Here is a 19,462-nt window from a genome sequence, read left to right as displayed (position 1 = left end):
TTGCTTCTCTGTTTTGTTGACAACATTAATGCTTTCGGTTTGTTCAAATACAACAACATTAACACTTTAATCGCCGGGAACGCCGTAACTCGTCTTTGCTCGCCATGCTCATTCTGCCGAAGACGCCGTAACTCGTCTTTGATATCAATATTTAAAAAATCTGTGATCGAAATCATATTTCTCCTCCGGAGACATGAGATGTACTGGTGAGCTCCACTCAACTGTCTAACGGTTCAAGAGCGCCATCTGGTGGCCGATCGGCAGATCGGCCAACAGGACGTGACGCGCCAAACAGGAAGTGCACATCCATATTTCGTCCGGGCACTCGCGATCGTTAGCCGGACTCCATCTCAACACACTGGATAATCAATCGCTCGCCCTAACTCAATAAACAACGTTATTTGGACGTATATAGTATTATACAACCTGGAAATGGTTCATCTAAATCAACATCCCATAATCGAAAACTGTCTACTCCAAGCTGATCGTCCAACGGCGCGAGGAAGATACAGTGAGTTTCAACGTTATTTTCTAACGTGTTCCATATAAACTGCTCTGATGACCATATGACCCACACTAGACGAATGATATAACGTTGCCCACGGAATTATAAACGACCCCCCACCCATCCGGTCATCATCAGATGATACGTAGTAACTTCTAGAAGTACCTCCAGTTGAAATTTTTCATCTGGCACCGATCGCTACCAAACTTTATTTGATCATCAATATAATGAGGTGATGGCAGAGAGGGGGATGATAAGGAAGCTGGCTGCCATCATGGAGAACCCCTACCACTCCCTCTACGACGAGCTAGTCAAGATGAGAAGCTCGTTCAGCCACAGACTCATTCCCCCACGACACTCAACTAACCGCCTCGGACAGTCCTTCATACCAGCGGCCATCAGGCTCCACAACAGTGGGCAGCGACTAGCAGCCTCCAGGCTCCACAACAGGGGGCAGTGACAGCGACTGCTACCAGACATTGACCTGGGACTTATAGGAACCCAAGGAGGACAACCTACACTACCATAGGCTTACTGCACCTTATGTGGACACTGTGATACTGTGATACTGTGAATAATGTATATTTCAGTGGATACCGTGATACTGTGAATAATGTATACTCAGTAGATAGTAAATTATAACACTACCTCATGCATACTGCACCTTATGTGACACTGTGAATAATGTGAATATTTCTTCAGCTAGTCAGATAGTAAATTATATTGACCATATTGACCAAATTGTTTACACTGCCTGTGTTGTTTTTACTACCTGTACACTGTGTTGTTTACTACCTGTACCCCCCCCCCCCCCCCCCCCATGCTGCTATGATGCCTGAATTTCCCCAAGGGGATCAATAAAGGAATATCTTATCTTATCTTATCTTATATCTTATCTTATCTTATCTTATCTTATCTTATCTTAATGCATTTGGGGCTATAAATCAAGTTCTGGAGAAAGCTGCAGAAAACGATAAAAACATACTTATACTTTAGACCATATTTTAGTATGAATATGTGAATGAAAAAGTATAACGTTGCTACACCCTGAACAATGGATATAGGACATTGAATGGGCCATACTAATGTCAATTTAGCAATAGAATTTAAAAAGTTATAGCCCTGCAAAGAAGGGGAACTTCTCCATAGACAAATAGAGCTGGCTAGGGATGGTAAATTATAAATTTAACCATGGCGATCAAAGTGTTAAGATTAAAGACTATGGCTACGTTCACACTGCAGGCAAAAGTAGCCCAAATCAGATTATTTTGCTCATTATGTGACTCGCATCTGTTTTTTTCCATGTGTGAACAACCCAAATCACATTGTGATTGTAATCGGGTTGTGGACTGTAACCAATTAATTAAATTATTAAATTATTTAAGATAATGATTGGACTTGTTTCTTTTTCTTTTCACCACTTTTAGCTCTATTTTAGCCCTATTTTAGCTATTTTTTATCCCCATGTATTTGTCCATCTTGTTTTTAACACATACTAATAAGTGTATGTTATGTATTAACTGTTTCCATTAACTGTTTTTACTGTTTTTAGTCCGAGCAGTCATGTGGGAATTCATGCAACTTTTACGTCACACTAGATTTACATTTGTCAAAATGTTTACTGTATGTCCATCTTGTCCAATGTGAACAGCCAAACAAAATAAATCCGATCTGAGCAGTAGCTCAGAATTTAGCGCTAAGGCTTGCAATTAAGTTCAGAATGTTGGACCTGGCTCAGGAGGTAGAGCAGTCGTCTGGTAATCCAGAGGTTCCCGGTTCGATTCCCGCTCCTCCCGGGCAGCGTGCCTAAGTGTCCTTGAGCAAGACACTTAACCCCCTAACTGCTCCTGATGAGCACCTTGCATGGTCACCTCCGCCGTCGGTGTGTGAATGTGTGAGTGAATTGGTCAAATGTGAGGAACAAATTGTAAAGCGCTTTGGATAAAAACACTATATAAATGCAGCCATTTACCATTTACCATAGCCCCATGTCCTACTTACTCATGAAGTTGTCGATGGACAGAGTCCTTTCTCAGCGCAAACCGTGCCCTTCTTCATTCTCGATACCCACCGCTCCACCTCAGTTTGCATGAGCCCTGAGATAAACACTGAAACCTAATCCTCAGTGCACCCACAGCAAGGAAGTCTGTTTTTGAGTGTGTCTAAGTGCTTTTTTACAGTGGCCCCATTACATCAGTTTTGTGGCTAGCTAAGGAGCCGGGTATGCAGTGTGAAGTGCAGCACGGGTCGTGCTGAGAACGGACTCGACCCTTCGACAACATCATAAATGTGTCTGAAATAACGGCTCAGGGTCCAAAATTCTGAAGCAACCCTTTAATGTCTCCTGACTGCGTCTACGGATTAGACTATAGTTATTTCAACCTGACAACATGCATATCTGCGGGTGTGACCATGCAAGAAGTTCAGTAGCCAAGCCACAGAGTAAGAAACATTGCTATATTGTGGCATGATTGACCAGGACTGGTTGAATAACACGCCACATTCAAGGAACAAACCACGACCACACAGAAAGCATAAATACAAGCAGGAAGGAAAACCTAAAGAGGGTGGATTTCACAGAGTTACTATGCAAGTTCACCCCCGGTGTTTCTTTTAGGAAAACCAAAGAAAAGGTTTGTCTAAAAGCAAGGAATCCTGTCTCTTCTGCTGCTTCAGATTCCTGCTTTTATAATGGCTACATGGTAGAACGGAGGCAAACAATAAACCCTGAAGGAACTCATGCAAAGTCACGTTGATGCAGCAGAGAGCTGACCTCAGTGGTGGAAAGTAAATGTTTTCTTTTACTCAAGTGCCGTACTTAAGGACTATTTTGAGGTACTTGTATTTAGAGAACGTTGTACCTTTACTCCACTACATTTCAAAGGACATATTGTACTTTTTACTCCGCTATATTCATCTGAACCCATCAGTTACTAGTTACTTTGAAGGAAAAGATTTAGCATAGAAAATATGGCAAATAATTATGAAGATTAATTAGACAATTTGAAGCCTGCCAACTTCAAGAGGATGTAATCAGAGGCACCATAACTGGACCACTTTACCATACAGTAACCTTTTAGAGGTCAATGGTTCAAGGACTGAATGCTCAAGGACTGGAATACACAAACATCATGTAGAATACATACTTCTACTTTTGGTACTTAAATATATCAAATACTTCCACTTTTACTTAAGTAGAATTTTGAAAGGAGGACTTTTACCAGAGCACTATTTTATCTGGGTATTTCTACTTTTACTTAAGCAAAGGAATTGTACTCTTTCCACCACTGGCCGACCTGCAGTCCCTCAACGATCCTGTTTCATTATGACATCACTATGTAAACAGAAGGTATTGCTGTCATGTGTAAGAGGGACAGGTTGAATAGCACTTGTTCTTAGTGGAAACAAGGATATGTGTATTGAAAATAGCTTTGTATATTCTTATATTATGTATTATGGGGGTGTCCATGTGGTCATATCATTCCAGATTCTAATCTGGTCTGGGATCTTTGTTGCATGCTGCTGTGTTCTGTAAAAAAAACTGAAATTACATTAAAAAGAACAACATATCTTTATTTTTTTGGTTAACATAACATCATATCTAAGCCTGGTCTTTTAATTTATCCATTGCATAGCCATTACAAAATAAATAAAAAAAAACAGCAAAACCCCATGTTCATTTTGACCCCCCCCCCCCTTCCCTGTTCCACGAGATATTCTGTTGACATAGCAACGGGATAAACACAGCGACGCCCTCTGACCCCGTCTCTCACCTGGGACCACTGAGATGGTTTTGAGAGCTCTGACAGCCCTGAATGTTCTGAGCGCTGAGACCTTGCCCAGATCCACAAACTCTGTGACATATCTGTAATGATGGTGGGTTGGTTTGGTGTGTGTGAAGGGGGGGGGGGGGGGGGGGTAGGGTAAACATACGGATGCCATGACAACAAACAAAAGAGCAGTTGCAGGAGGTGAGGGAGTAGAAGGTGGGGTTGGAACAAGGCAACTATAAAAGAAGGAAGGGTCGTCACGTCAGAATACCAGCGTTTTATGCTCTGCTTGGTGTCAGACTTTGTTGGCTGTTCTATTCATGTCTGTATTAAAATTCTAAATATACAAGCTATCTGAGGAAAATACATCAACCAATATATCAAATGTTAGCTAGTTAAGAATGGATTCTGACATCCGAGGTAATAATAGGACAGGTCATAAACGAGGAGACAGCTGATCCCATTCAACTCAATGTCGGCCGAAACTGAAAGTTTCCACACTTGGCACCAATGTGCATTGTTGACGCGCTACACAGTGACGTGACGACCCTTCCTTCTTTTATAGATTCCTTGGGGTGAAAGGGGGGAAGGAGTAGATCTCACACTAGGCAGTAGCTCGTCGTACGACTGACAGCTTACCTGGGATAACTGAAATGGTTTTCAAAGCTCTCAACACCCTGAACGTGCGCAGAGCTGACAGATTGCCTAGGTTTACAAACTCAGTCACATACCTGTGGGGAAACTCTCAGTTAATTATGTGCTTTGTGTCGTTCAGAGAAGAAAACACATCAGTCTACAACTGCCCTACACTGTAACCATAGTGATCATAATAACCATGACTACCTACTTCATACTATAGTCTACCCATACAACTCTGTATGATAGCATGTACAATAGTGCTGTGTATACCATGTATATATATATATATTATTCGTATATATCTATCCACATATGTCTGTACATACCTGCATATAGTCCTTTTTACATATCTGTAGATACTATATCTATATCTGTACATATCCCTTACCTACTCTTACTAGTTACGCTGCTGGCCAGTATGACTTACTACCATAGTGTCTTTATACCTGTATCACTGTATATATTAATACTACAACTGTGTACATACATCTGATTAGCACTATTACTCAGTAGTACTAATTTATATATTTTATACCCAGTTTAAAATGTGCCAACCCGCATATGGGACGTTTTTAGGACGATTTGCCCACCGGCACTTTGGAGACCCCTAGTGGCTCGAGTGTACATATTTTGTAATACAATATATATATCGAATTGAAGGCTTATTTGTTGCCTGTCGATAGCGACAAAATCCGACAAAATCCGTTCAGCGGTTCTCGAGTTACATGCCGGTATTTGAGGCTTGTGCAAAGTACACGGTATTGCACAAAATACCACTCCCGACTTTTGGCGCAGTAGTTCCGTCAATCTAGATCCGATCTCGAAAATGATTGTGGATCGTTGTAGCCAATGAGTGTGGCTTACCAATGAAACACCACCTGGGGATGTATGAATCTAAAAAACGGAAAAAAAATAACGAGCAAAAACAGGAAGAGAAAAACAGCCAAATGAATTGAAGTCTATGAGAAAACTCAGTTTTTCTTTTGTACACAGTTTACCAAAATCACTCCTAATCACTCATTTCAAAATGGATCTTTATGAAATTTGGACATGTACTACATAAGGCTTCAGGCTATGGGTCCGTATGTAACCTATGCAACTCTATTACGTTAGCACTAAAAGTGAATTATTTTTCTGGAATCAGAAACTTCAGAATGTCATCTTTCAAAAGAGACCAGACTCATGCAGGTGCTATAAGTATAAAGTATAGTATTTTGGTTTGCAAAAAAAGTATGCAGTCCTCAAGTTCAAGTAAAAAAATTGCCACTTTTCTGCCTGCTTGATTTTACTATTGCACTTTTCTGTTACATTTGCACTCTGGTTGGATGCCAAACTTATTTCCGTTATACTGTACTTGTGCTGTATGATGGCAATACATCAATCTAATGAATATACAGTAAATGCATGTAGCTAAATTGATTGATGGGCAGTGTCAACAAATATGAAATGTGGGCCAATTATACTCATTCTGAAGTAGTTTATGCAATCAGACAGAGGCAATTTTTTTTATGTCATCTCACAATAACAATTGGGGGGCCTATTGCGTTTTAGTCATGACAGAAAGTTAAACATTCATTGAGTTGGTTACATCATTTACACACAATTATATTAGTAAAGTATAATCAGTTTGAGCATAGTAGATGAAGATAATTGACAGTCATACAGGCCAGTGTTCCTGACATGGAATTGACATAGCTTGATATTTAGAATTTCTGTCTGTTATTTTCTGTCACCAGGCACTTGTCCCATAATGCAAATAAAACTTGCACATTGTGGCAGTAATCTAACAAATTTGCAATGGAGATGGGATAAGAGAAAATGTTGAAACCACATGGTGATTCAATTCAATTAAATTGTATTACATTTGATTAAATTAAATTAAATTATATTCAATTATATTAGGAAAAAGATTTCACAACAACACTGTAATTTGTGCTGTAAAAAACAAACACGCATACAATGTTGTTACTGTATACCTTCAAAAATATGAAAGATATAGTCTGGTATTTTGGCCATATCATCCAGCCTTAGTTTAAACTATCCCTTTAATCTGCCGACCACAAACAAAACAACGTAGTAATACTTACGCCATTACAATGACACAGAAATCCAGCCAGTTCCACGGGTCTCTTAGAAAAGTGAACTTTCCTATGCAGAATCCTCGTGCCAGAATTTTAACAAGAGATTCAAATGTATAAATTGCAGTAAATGTGTACCTGTTGGGGAAAAAATTTACTTGTTACTCCACATGAATACCTGAGTACTTAAACATGACTCCACATGAATACCTGAGTACTTAAACGTGACTCCACATGAATACCTGAGTAGTTAAACGTGACTCTACATCAGGGGTCTCAAACTCGCGGCCCGCGGGCCAATTGCGGCCCACGGGATGATATTTTGCGGCCCCCTACTGGACATCAACGTTTAGTGTTAATGCGGCCCGCGCGCAACTGTTTGCCGAGTCGTTGCGCGAGAGTTGGAAGTTTTATTTATTTTATCACTTGTAGGCTACCATAGCGCAGGCTCATGACAGCAACGTTATGTTAGTGACTTGGTTGAAACGTGATTCCGGAGTGATATCAAGTAAAGTGGAAGCAAATGCATCCTTGCTATCTCTCTCCTCTGCGAGCAGTGCTCTGCATGTCCGGCTGCACTGCCACTGTCTGTCTGTGTACGAGTCTGGTCCAATCACATACGCGTCCTGTCAGCGTTTTTCCCCCTCACCCACAGTCTGCGAATCAGAGGCAGAGTAGGGGAGTAGGGCGGGTCTTCACGGACTGCATGTCGTCTCTCTCTTTCAGTTCAAGTCGGAGCAGAGTTGGCAGCGCATCTACAGTAAACTCGCTCCCAGTTTTATCTCTGTGAGATAAATGTAGCTACTATTAGCCTATTTTCGCCAGCAGGCAGCCAGCAGAAAAATATGGCATTTTCAAAGATGGTCAGTAAAAGAAAAGTCGACTGCAATTCAAAGGTGAATGGACGGAAAAATATGCGTTCATCCTGAGTCCCAGCCAGGGGCGTAGCTGGAGATTCTGGGCCCCTTGAAAGAATCAATTTGTGGGCCCCCAATCTATTAAAAATGTGGGGGCCCCAATCTATAAAAAAATGTGGGGTATTTATTTATTGATGAAAACGCATAATATGGTTTTTACCTATTCTTTTTATAATACAGGCAATTATACTTTTGAGTCATCTACATTAACTTACTTTAGGATAATAATAAAACCATATTAATAAAAAGATAATAATAGTGTTCTCTGGCCCCCCCCCCCCCCCCCAGTGCTGGGCCCTTGGAATCATCCTAACCCCCCCCCAGCTACTCCCCTGGTCCCAGCACCAAACCAATTCTGTGACTATATGCCAAGAAACGGTAGCTATTTGAAAATAATGTATGACTGAAGTGATGGAGACCATGTTTGAAGGCAAACAAAAGCAAATCCCCCTCAGATCGCACAGCAACCAGAATAACTGAAATACTGGCTGGTGATTTGATTAAACAGCTTTGTGATAGAATAAAAAAAATGCACAGTGCATTTCCATAGCTGTGGAGAGTCCACTGACACCACTGAGAAGCCTGAAGAACCGTTCATGTTCTGAAGAACTGTTCATGTTCTGAAATGTTATTGCTAAAGATTGAGAAGATTGGATCAGTTGTACTTTTTTTTTGAATACTTGAAACCTTTTTTTGTGGAATATTTGATGCAGCCCAGCCTCACGCAGACTCTACCTCCAGCGGCCCCCAGGTAAATTGAGTTTGAGACCCCTGCTCTACATGAATACCTGAGTACTTAAACTTAAAATGCCAGCAATGAATGAATGAATGAATGAATGAATGAATGAATGAATGAATGAATGAATGAATGAATGAATGAAAACTTTATTTAACAGATTGCAGAATGGGTACAATACAGTACGGCTCAATACACACAATTGTTAACTCTTTCAGTGCCACTCACGAGATTTCTCTGGTTTTTTATAGGTGGTTGCGTGCCACTCACGAGATTTCTCGGAATTATTATAATTTTTTTTTTTTGCGATCTGAAAAATTATTGCATCACCCGAGCCTACCCGAGTATAGCCGAGCTGCGCCGGTGATCACTGTGGAAAAAAGCGCCCCCTGTCGTCTCTCAGATGACATAAGTGATTTTGGAATGGACTCAATGAAAATGAATGGGGAAAAAAATCCGGTACTCCACATTTTCCAGTTCACTGATCCAGCCGGGGTTACCACAGTTCATTCTGGAGCCTCAGAGCCCCGCGGATCATGGAGATCTACTGTGTCGCGTTGGATCCATACACGTATCGATTTTTTCGAATGGTGATCAGGAATTGGAATATACCAGTTGGATACCATCTGATGTCAGGTAAGAACTCTATGTTATCAGTGGTAGGATAATCGGAGTAAGTTTGATGAAGTTATAAGCTGTTTTGTGAAATGTCTTCTTTCGGTTTCACTGTAAAACTCCGTGAGGAAATCAACGGAGCGATTATCAGTGCGCGGCCGTAATGTGCTTGCGTGCACGTATAATATTGATCATCTAGCGTTTATTTGAAAACGATTCATAAAAAGGCAGACGAATATCAACGTTGTGGAATATTCCACTAAAAGACGATTTTCATAGAATGCTCCAGAATGAGCTGTTTTTTATATCAAAACGGGGGCTTTTCTAACTGCTCTGAAATGGAAACGACGCGATAAAAAAACAATCTGTCTTCACAGCACTGACTGGAAAATAGTCTTTGATAATGCGATGGGCAGATTAGACACATAGCCATAATTTAAAACATAGATTAGGCGATATTAACGTTAACATTGGCGCCGATGGTGGCATTCAAGCGGTAAAACGGAAAACCAGGCGTGGCACTGAAAGAGTTAAGGGGATGCAGACCAGAGAAAGACGTTTGTCTTGTTTACATCAGGGTCCCCCTGTGTCATGTTGTATATTTAAATAGTTATAGTCAGAAATTGAGGAACATCTAATGAAAATAGAACTGTAATGGTATTATTAAGTACTCATATCTGTACTCAGTATCAGCAAGTACCCAGATATAAATACTTGTACTTGTACTTGGTCTGAAGAACTAGACTAAACATAGTAGACATTACTGTAGTTTACCTGGAAACTAAACTGAAATAGAAAATCTAAAAGTAATTCATACAAAATAAAGACTGTAAAAATATTACAAACATATATATTGCCATTGTTTGAATATGGTGAGGAGGTATGTGAAGGACAACTTACTCTACATTCTTTGCCCAGTCTGGCGGATTATTCTGGGTCATAAACGCACAGTTGGTCAGGATAGTGCACATGATAACCATGTTGAACAACGTGGAGATGTAGTTGTCAAGGAAACCAAACTGTGTTGAGAGGCAACTCATAACAACCTGCTGTTAGTCATAACAACCAGCTGTTCATCATAACAACCTGCTGTTAGTCATAACAACCTGCTGTTCATCATGACAACCTGCTGTTAGTGATAACAACCTGCTGTTAGTCATAACAACCTGCTGTTAGTCATAACAACCTGCTGTTCATCATAACAACCTGCTGTTAGTCATAACAACCTGCTGTTCATCATAACAACCTGCTGTTAGTCATGACAACCTGCTGTTAGTCATAACAACCTGCTGTTAGTCATAACAACCTGCTGTTAGTCATAACAACCTGCTGTTCATCATAACAACCTGCTGTTAGTCATGACAACCTGCTGTTAGTCATAACAACCTGCTGTTAGTCATAACAACCAGCTGTTAGTCATAACAACCTACTGTTAGTCATAACAACCCACTGTTAGTCATAACAACCTGCTGTTAGTCAGTCATAACAACCTGCTGTTAGTCATACCAACCTACTGTTAGTCATAACAACCTGCTGTTCATCATAACAACCTACTGTTAGTCATAACAACCTGCTGTTAGTCATAACAACCTGCTGTTATAACCTGCTGTTAGTCATAACAACCTGCTGTTAGTCATAACAACCTGCTGTTCCTGCTGTTAGTCATAACAACCTGCTGTTAATCATAACAAGCTACTGTTAGTCATAACAAACTGCTGTTAGTCATAACAACCTGCTGTTAGTCATAACAACCTGCTGTTATGACAACCTGCTGTTAGTCATAACAACCTGCTGTTCATCATAACAACCTGCTATTAGTCATAACAACCTGCTGTTAGTCATAACAACCTACTGTTAGTCATTACAACCTGCTGTTAGTCATAACAACCTGCTGTTCATCATAACAACCTGCTGTTAGTCATGACAACCTGCTGTTAGTCATAACAACCTGTTAGTCATAACAACCTGCTGTTCATCATAACAACCTGCTGTTAGTCATGACAACCTGCTGTTAGTCATAACAACCTGCTGTTAGTCATAATAACCTACTGTTAACAACCTGCTGTTAGTCATAACAACCTACTGTTAGTCATAACAACCTGCTGTTCATCATAACAACCTGCTGTTAGTCATGACAACCTGCTGTTAGTCATAACAACCTGCTGTTAGTCATAATAACCTGCTGTTAGTCATAACAACCTACTGTTAGTCATAACAACCTGCTGTTAGTCATAACAACCTACTGTTCACCATAACAACCTGCTGTTAGTCATAACAACCTGCTGTTAGTCATAACAACCTACTGTTCACCATAACAACCTGCTGTTAGTCATAACAACCTGCTGTTAGTCATATGCTGTTAGTCATAACAACCTGCTGTTCACCATAACAACCTGCTGTTAGTCATAACAACCTGCTGTTAGTCATAACAACCAGCTGTTCATTATAACAACCTGCTGTTAGTCATAACAACCTGCTGTTAGTCATAACAACCAGCTGTTCATCATAACAACCTGCTGTTAGTCATAACAACCTGCTGTTAGTCATAACAACCTGCTGTTAGTCATAACAACCAGCTGTTCATCATAACAACCTGCTGTTAGTCATAACAACCAGCTGTTAGTCATAACAACCTGCTGTTACTAACAACCAGCTGTTAGTCATAACAACCTGCTGTTAGTCATAACAACCTGCTGACTAACAACCTGCTGTTAGTCATAACAACCTACTGTTAGTCATAACAACCAGCTGTTAGTCATAACAACCTGCTCCTGCTGTTAGTCATAACAACCTGCTGTTAGTCATAACAACCTACTGTTAGTCATAACAACCCACTGTTAGTCATAACAACCTGCTGTTAGTCAGTCATAACAACCAGCTGTTAGTCATAACAACCTACTGTTAGTCATAACAACCCACTGTTAGTCATAACAACCTGCTGTTAGTCAGTCATAACAACCTGCTGTTAGTCATACCAACCTACTGTTAGTCATAACAACCTGCTGTTCATCATAACAACCTACTGTTAGTCATAACAACCTGCTGTTAGTCATAACAACCTGCTGTTATAACCTGCTGTTAGTCATAACAACCTGCTGTTAGTCATAACAACCTACTGTTAGTCATAACAACCTGCTGTTCCTGCTGTTAGTCATAACAACCTGCTGTTAATCATAACAAGCTACTGTTAGTCATAACAAACTGCTGTTAGTCATAACAACCTGCTGTTAGTCATAACAACCTGCTGTTATGACAACCTGCTGTTAGTCATAACAACCTGCTGTTCATCATAACAACCTGCTGTTAGTCATAACAACCTGCTGTTAGTCATAACAACCTACTGTTAGTCATTACAACCTGCTGTTAGTCATAACAACCTGCTGTTCATCATGACAACCTGCTGTTAGTCATGGCAACCTGCTGTTAGTCATAACAACCTGTTAGTCATAACAACCTGCTGTTCATCATAACAACCTGCTGTTAGTCATGACAACCTGCTGTTAGTCATAACAACCTGCTGTTAGTCATAATAACCTACTGTTAACAACCTGCTGTTAGTCATAACAACCTACTGTTAGTCATAACAACCTGCTGTTCATCATAACAACCTGCTGTTAGTCATGACAACCTGCTGTTAGTCATAACAACCTGCTGTTAGTCATAATAACCTGCTGTTAGTCATAACAACCTACTGTTAGTCATAACAACCTGCTGTTAGTCATAACAACCTACTGTTCACCATAACAACCTGTTGTTAGTCATAACAACCTGCTGTTAGTCATAACAACCTACTGTTCACCATAACAACCTGCTGTTAGTCATAACAACCTGCTGGTAGTCATATGCTGTTAGTCATAACAACCTGCTGTTCACCATAACAACCTGCTGTTAGTCATAACAACCTGCTGTTAGTCATAACAACCTACTGTTCACCATAACAACCTGCTGTTAGTCATAACAACCTGCTGTTAGTCATAACAACCTACTGTTAGTCATAACAACCAGCTGTTCACCATAACAACCTGCTGTTAGTCATAACAACCTGCTGTTAGTCATAACAACCAGCTGTTCACCATAACAACCTGCTGTTAGTCATAACAACCAGCTGTTAACGATAACAACCTGCTGTTAGTCATAACAACCTACTGTTAGTCATAACAACCTACTGTTAGTCATAACAACCAGCTGTTCACCATAACAACCTGCTGTTAGTGGTTCGAGCCCAGCGCTCCACATTGCTTTCAGTTTAGCTGGTCGTTCATACTAATACACATTGGCCGTATTAGGGGGTGGGAAACTGATGGGTGGGGATCGGGCGTTGTGGACAGCGACTCCTACAGGTCGGTTGGTGCGCCTGCGCAGTAGAATCAGGAAGTGTCGGGGGCAGCGTGAGCCTCCCACGCGTTACTCCTCGCCACTGAGAGATCGAGCTGCGCAGGTGAAAAGATGCGACTGCTGTTACCTCAAGTACCGGAGGGGAGTTGTGCTATGTATGACTTAGTCCACATTGCAGCCGGCTTGTGGGAGGCAAGAAACAGCGTTCGTGACAGGGGAGGGTTGAATTGGATGATACGAAATTGGGATGGGAGAAAATATAGAAAATGGGAGAAAAAGTGGATAAAAAAAAAAAAAAAAATGCTGTTAGTCATAACAACCGACTGTTAGTCATAACAACCTACTGTTAGTCATAACAACCCGCTGTTAGTCATAGCAACCTACTGTTAGTCATAACAACCCGCTGTTAGTCATAACAACCTGCTGTTAGTCATAACAACCTACTGTTAGTCATAACAACCCGCTGTTAGTCATAACAACCTGCTGTTAGTCATAACCTGCTGTTAGTCATAACAACCAGCTGTTAGTCATAACCTGCTGTTCACCATAACAACCTACTGTTAGTCATAACAACCTACTGTTAGTCATAACAACCTGCTGTTAGTCATAACTACCTACTGTTAGTCATAACAACCTGCTGTTAGTCATAACAACCTGCTGTTCACCATAACAACCTACTGTTAGTCATAACAACCTACTGTTAGTCATAACAACCTGCTGTTAGTCATAACTACCTACTGTTAGTCATAACAACCTGCGCTGTTAGTCATAACAACCAGCTGTTAGTCATAACAACCTACTGTTAGTCATAACAACCAGCTGTTCACCATAACAACCTGCTGTTAGTCATAACAACCTACTGTTAGTCATAACAACCTGCTGTTAGTCATAACAATCTACTGTTAGTCATAACAACCCGCTGTTAGTCATAACCTGCTGTTAGTCATAACAACCTGCTGTTAGTCATAACAACCAACAACCTACTGTTAGTCATAACAGCCTACTGTTAGTCATAACAACCCGCTGTTAGTCATAACCTGCTGTTCACCATAACAACCTACTGTTAGTCATAACAACTTACTGTTAGTCATAACCTGCTGTTAGTCATAACAACCTACTGTTAGTCATAACAACCTACTGTTAGTCATAAGCCTGCTGTTAGTCATAACAACCTGCTGTTAGTCATAACAACCTACTGTTAGTCATAACAACCTGCTGTTAGTCATACCAACCTGCTGTTCATCATAACAACCTGCTGTTAGTCATAACAACCTGCTGTTAGTCATAACAACCTACTGTTAGTCATTACAACCTGCTGTTAGTCATAACAACCAGCTGTTCATCATAACAACCTACTGTTAGTCATAACAACCTACTGTTAGTCATAACAACCAGCTGTTCATCATAACAACCTACTGTTAGTTATAACAACCTGCTGTTAACAACCTGCTGTTCATCATACCAACCGGCTGTTAGTCATAACAACCTGCTGTTAGTCATAACAACCTGCTGTTAGTAACCTGCTGTTAGTCATAACAACCTGCTGGTTGTTAGTCATAACAACCTGCTGTTAACAACCTGCTGTTAGTCATAACAACCTGCTGTTAGTCATAACAGTCATAACAACCTGCTGTTAGTCATAACAACCTGCTGTTAGTCATAATAAACTCCTGTTAGTCATAACAACCTGCTGTTAACAACCTGCTGTTCATCATAACAACCTGCTGTTAGTCATAACAACCTGCTGTTAGTCATAACATTAGTCATAACAACCTGCTGTTAACAACCTGCTGTTAGTCATAACAACCTGCTGTTAGTCATAACAGTCATACCAACCTGCTGTTAGTCATAACAACCTGCTGTTAGTCATAATAAACTCCTGTCCGCAAACAGACAGAGAGAAGACCAGACCAGACGCGTGTATACCAAACCCAGCCGCATTTCTCGGAGACGCTCTCTGATTGGCACTGACTGACACTCTCTGATAGGCCACTGACGCGTTTGGCCAATCCGTGACGAGCTGTGTCTTTGCCCATTTCCACGTCAAACAGCCTGCAAACTACCTGGCGTTCTATCGCCATGCTCTAAGACAAACTCTAACCTTAACCAACTTCGAAAGAGTGCCTAAGCTTAACCGTCGAAAGAACTTGCCGTCACGCTCTAAGACAAACTCTAACCTTAACCAACTTCGAAGAGTGCCTAGTGTAGAAACAGGCGTCGGCCAATCAGAGAGCGTCTCCGAGAAATGCGGCTGGGTTTGGTATTCACGCAGACCAGACACATGATGGGTTCATAAAGGATATGAGTGTACCAAAATCCTAATTGATATTCTTCTAAGAGGGTTGAAGGGACTCAGGACGTACAAGGCAGACGCGGCGTTGAAGCGGAAGATGACCTTCCCTCCATTGACTACTATAAAGGTCTAGAAGAGAGACAGAGACAGATACAGAGACAGACAGAGACAGACAGAGACAGACAGAGAGACATAAAGAGTGACAGAGACAGACACACAGAGAGAGAGCGAGAGAGAGAGAGAGAGAGAGAGAGAGAGAGAGAGAGAGAGAGAGAGAGAGAGAGAGAGAGAGATTTAAAAGTCTTTCTATTTGACATCAGAAACATTCCTCTTTTTTTAAAAGAATTTTTTTTTAAACACCTGGAGGATTCATCATAGCACAGATCTCAGTTGACACAACTCAAACCCGCCCTCTTTCCTTGAGCCTCCAATCACAACTGTTGCTGGACACAGTATAATGACAATCAATGTGTCAATCTATCAATCTAACCTAATCTAACCTCACCTCAGACCCGGTTCCTATAGTGGCCAAAGTGACCACCTACCTTCTGATTACTGTAGAAGGGGTCCAGGTCCTCCAGGGGCGTGGACCCCATCCCGCGCGGGACGTCCCCGTAGATGAAGGGCAGCGACTTGCCGGCCTCCAGGTCCCGGCTGGGCGTGGGCCCATCCTCCTCCACCGCACGTTTCCTCTTGTCGTCCCCCCCCTTGGGCTTCCTGTCATTCTCCTCCGCGATCCGCCTCTCGATGGCATCCAGGGACTCGCGACAGAAAGGGTGGAAGCTGTCTGGTCCTGGGGATCCAAGCAGCTGAGCCATCTTCTCATCCTGCACCCTCAGAGGGAACAGCTAGCTGCCTCCACCACCGTGAGAACAGGGCTGAGGGGAGAGGGGAGACGGGCGAGAGAGTGGAGAATAATAATAATAATAATATATTTGATTTGTAGAGGCGCGTTATAATTGTGGAATAATTATAAGACCATTGTGGAGCCTGTAGTATCATTTCAGGGTCAAACTGTTGTATGAGTCTGATTTCCCCCAAGGTCGGCCGCTACTGGACGAGTCTGATAACTGTAAGATGCAGTGCACACACCTTAGAATAGATTCATTTTTGTTATATAGATATCACTACTCTAGACACATGGTTAATAGACACCTCCTTGAGGGTGACGGTTAAGTCCTGTGCCCTCTGCCACGGTAAAACATAGTTTAAGTCTTGAGACAAAGCGTTTAGCATACAGGCGTAACAGTAAACACAGGCTTCTCCTCTCCCCCACGCTGGAACTTAGTGAAAACAATGGGAACTGGGTTTCGAGGTGACTAAATTTAGCATTTGAATAAGTTCTCAGACTCCTACTAGGAGCTAGAAATAGCATCTGAATAGACAGGCTTGTTTACCCAAGCCAGACCTCCCCGATATCGGCTGTAAAAGATAAAAAGCCATTTGGGGGGTTGTGAAATAGGACCGCTTCAAAGGAAGGCCAAAAGGCAAGCAGGGAACTCTTTGGTTTGCCAGGAGACAGGAACAGCGTTCAAAATGAAACATTGATTTAAAATAAATGAATATCAATAACCATACAGGAAATAGCCATAAAAGTAAAGTTGGTTAGCTTAAAAACCCTATCGCTGCTGTCGGGACAAAACCTCATAACTCCATTTTTTTAATATATTTTTTTTAATATAAATCAACTCTGTAGATCATCCTCCATATGTGTGTGTGGGTTTTACAAAGTTTAAACAATGGGAAAGCATTAAACCGGTCATCTGTCTAAACCTCCTAACTCTATTCACCCTCAAAATTGTGTTCGTTTTTTTCATCTGCTGAAAGGTTGGGTTTTTGGAGTTATGAGGTTTTGTCCCGACAGCAGCGCTATGTAGGACGTGTTTGGACTTATTAAAGGAAATATAGTTAATGTGTGATGACATTAGAAAAACTAGCTTGGATTAAAGAAAACATACCAGTGAATTTAGATATTTGGAGAGTAAATACTTTGATTTAAGGATAATGTACTTGTTAAACAAACCTAACATAAATCAAAATAGACAATAGTAGGGAAACTCTACAGTTGTTAAGTCTAAAGCAGTCAGTAAAATCAGTTATAAAGTAGATTCTTACTTCACCTTTGCATTTGAATCAAAAATAGGTTAACTTAGGTATTTAAGTCACTAGGAAATTCGGCAAAAGCATTAACCTATTAGTTTATTAAAGTTAAGAAATACTCCTGGGATTTTAAGATAGTAAAAGTAACCCAAATACCTTTAAAAAGCTAAAACTCCAGAACAATAAATATTTTAAGGACGGCCTCTTAAAAGTAATCAAAAATGGCCGCGATAGATTCCCCCAATCAGGAGGTAGAAATATTTCACTCTGATGTGAGACTCTAGCGTCCCCCAGTAGGAGGAGTCAAGACTTTAAAATAGCTTGCACGACAGAAGGAAGAGAGACGCTTTTTGAACACGACCCACAGGAGAGACGGCGAATAGAGGAACTGCTGGAGCTGAGAACGAGAACACAATCTCTTTGTTTTCAGCCATTGAAGATTGTATCTGATTAGACTGATATTTAATGACAAACGGCATAGAGTTTGCGACCATTAAATATCATTGCACAATTCATTTTTCATTGAAACCAGAATCCTTGTTATTTCACTTTTTTACTCTGAAATAAAACTGGATCCTAACAATAACCAACTCTCCCTCCTCCTCATTTGGTGCTTTCTCCACTGCCGTGCTATAAGACAGGGTTGGTCTTATTATCAGTAAATAGGGGGTAAGGTGTACTTTAGAACACAACGCAGGGTACAAGAGAAAGAGGATTTTTAAGAACAGATCCTTATTCCCTAGATACTATAAGCCAACTGTGGTCTGATGGCTTGTTGTATTTTGTTATTGTATTTTCGTTTTATTGTATTTTCTTTATTGTCATTATTTATTTCCTCTATACCTGAAATCGTATGGCATGGGTGCCTGCTTCAGTGTCTATCTGTAGACCTGCTTGTGTGTATTGTGAATGAATGTTCCTTGTGTGTGTTTGGGGGGGGGGGGGGGGGGGGCGTATTATATTTTATGTTGATGTAATATCAGTGTAATTTTGCTTCTTGGTGAATGCCACATGCAAGCCCCTAGAGGTTTTTTTAGGCAATGCTCCTTCACATCCCTTTGTGGATTGTATTGTGCTATATGTAATTGTTTTAATATGTGTAAATAAACAAAACAAGCAAATAAATTGTGGAACAAATCTCAAAGCGCTACAGTGTAAAATAACATAAAAACTAGCAAGATAGTATAAAAAAAAACATAAAATGAGCAAGACTAAAACTAGTAAGGGAGTAAAAAGAACATGGAATGTGGAGGGCTAAAACTAGTAAAAAGAGTAAAGAACATAAAATAAGAAGGGCTAAAACTAGATCAAATCAACAAAAGGCTCTATTAAAAATATGTGTTTTGAGGCCTCTTATCTCTGTGATTCTCTGAGATTCTCCCCTCTGTTGCAGAGTTTAAAACCTTCATCTCCAACCTTAGTCAATCAAATTGTTACCTGTTACCTATCCACTTCGTGCCTAGTGGCACATAAG

The 19,462-nt window shown here is 40.8% G+C and overlaps 1 protein-coding gene across 1 annotated transcript in view; it reads right to left on the bottom strand.

Moving 5' to 3' along the window:
• scn1laa (sodium channel, voltage-gated, type I-like, alpha) overlaps positions 1-16,706 on the bottom strand; it is a gene marked incomplete at both ends in the record, with an annotated part of 146,580 nt that extends 129,874 nt beyond the window's left edge. The window contains 5 exons of the mRNA XM_084311428.1: positions 4,915-5,006; positions 7,002-7,130; positions 10,161-10,258; positions 15,907-16,017; positions 16,434-16,706. Coding sequence (XP_084167554.1) covers positions 4,915-5,006; positions 7,002-7,130; positions 10,161-10,258; positions 15,907-16,017; positions 16,434-16,706 — 703 coding nt within the window. The remainder of the gene's footprint in view (positions 1-4,914; positions 5,007-7,001; positions 7,131-10,160; positions 10,259-15,906; positions 16,018-16,433) is intronic.
• Positions 16,707-19,462: the final 2,756 nt, after the last annotated feature.

The sequence above is a fragment of the Notolepis coatsorum genome, assembly GCF_963971535.1.
Source record: "Notolepis coatsorum genome assembly, chromosome: 3".
Taxonomy (NCBI): domain Eukaryota; kingdom Metazoa; phylum Chordata; class Actinopteri; order Aulopiformes; family Paralepididae; genus Notolepis; species Notolepis coatsorum.
Note: the sequence above shows the minus strand (reverse complement) of the source record. Positions and strands in the feature narration are given on the sequence as shown.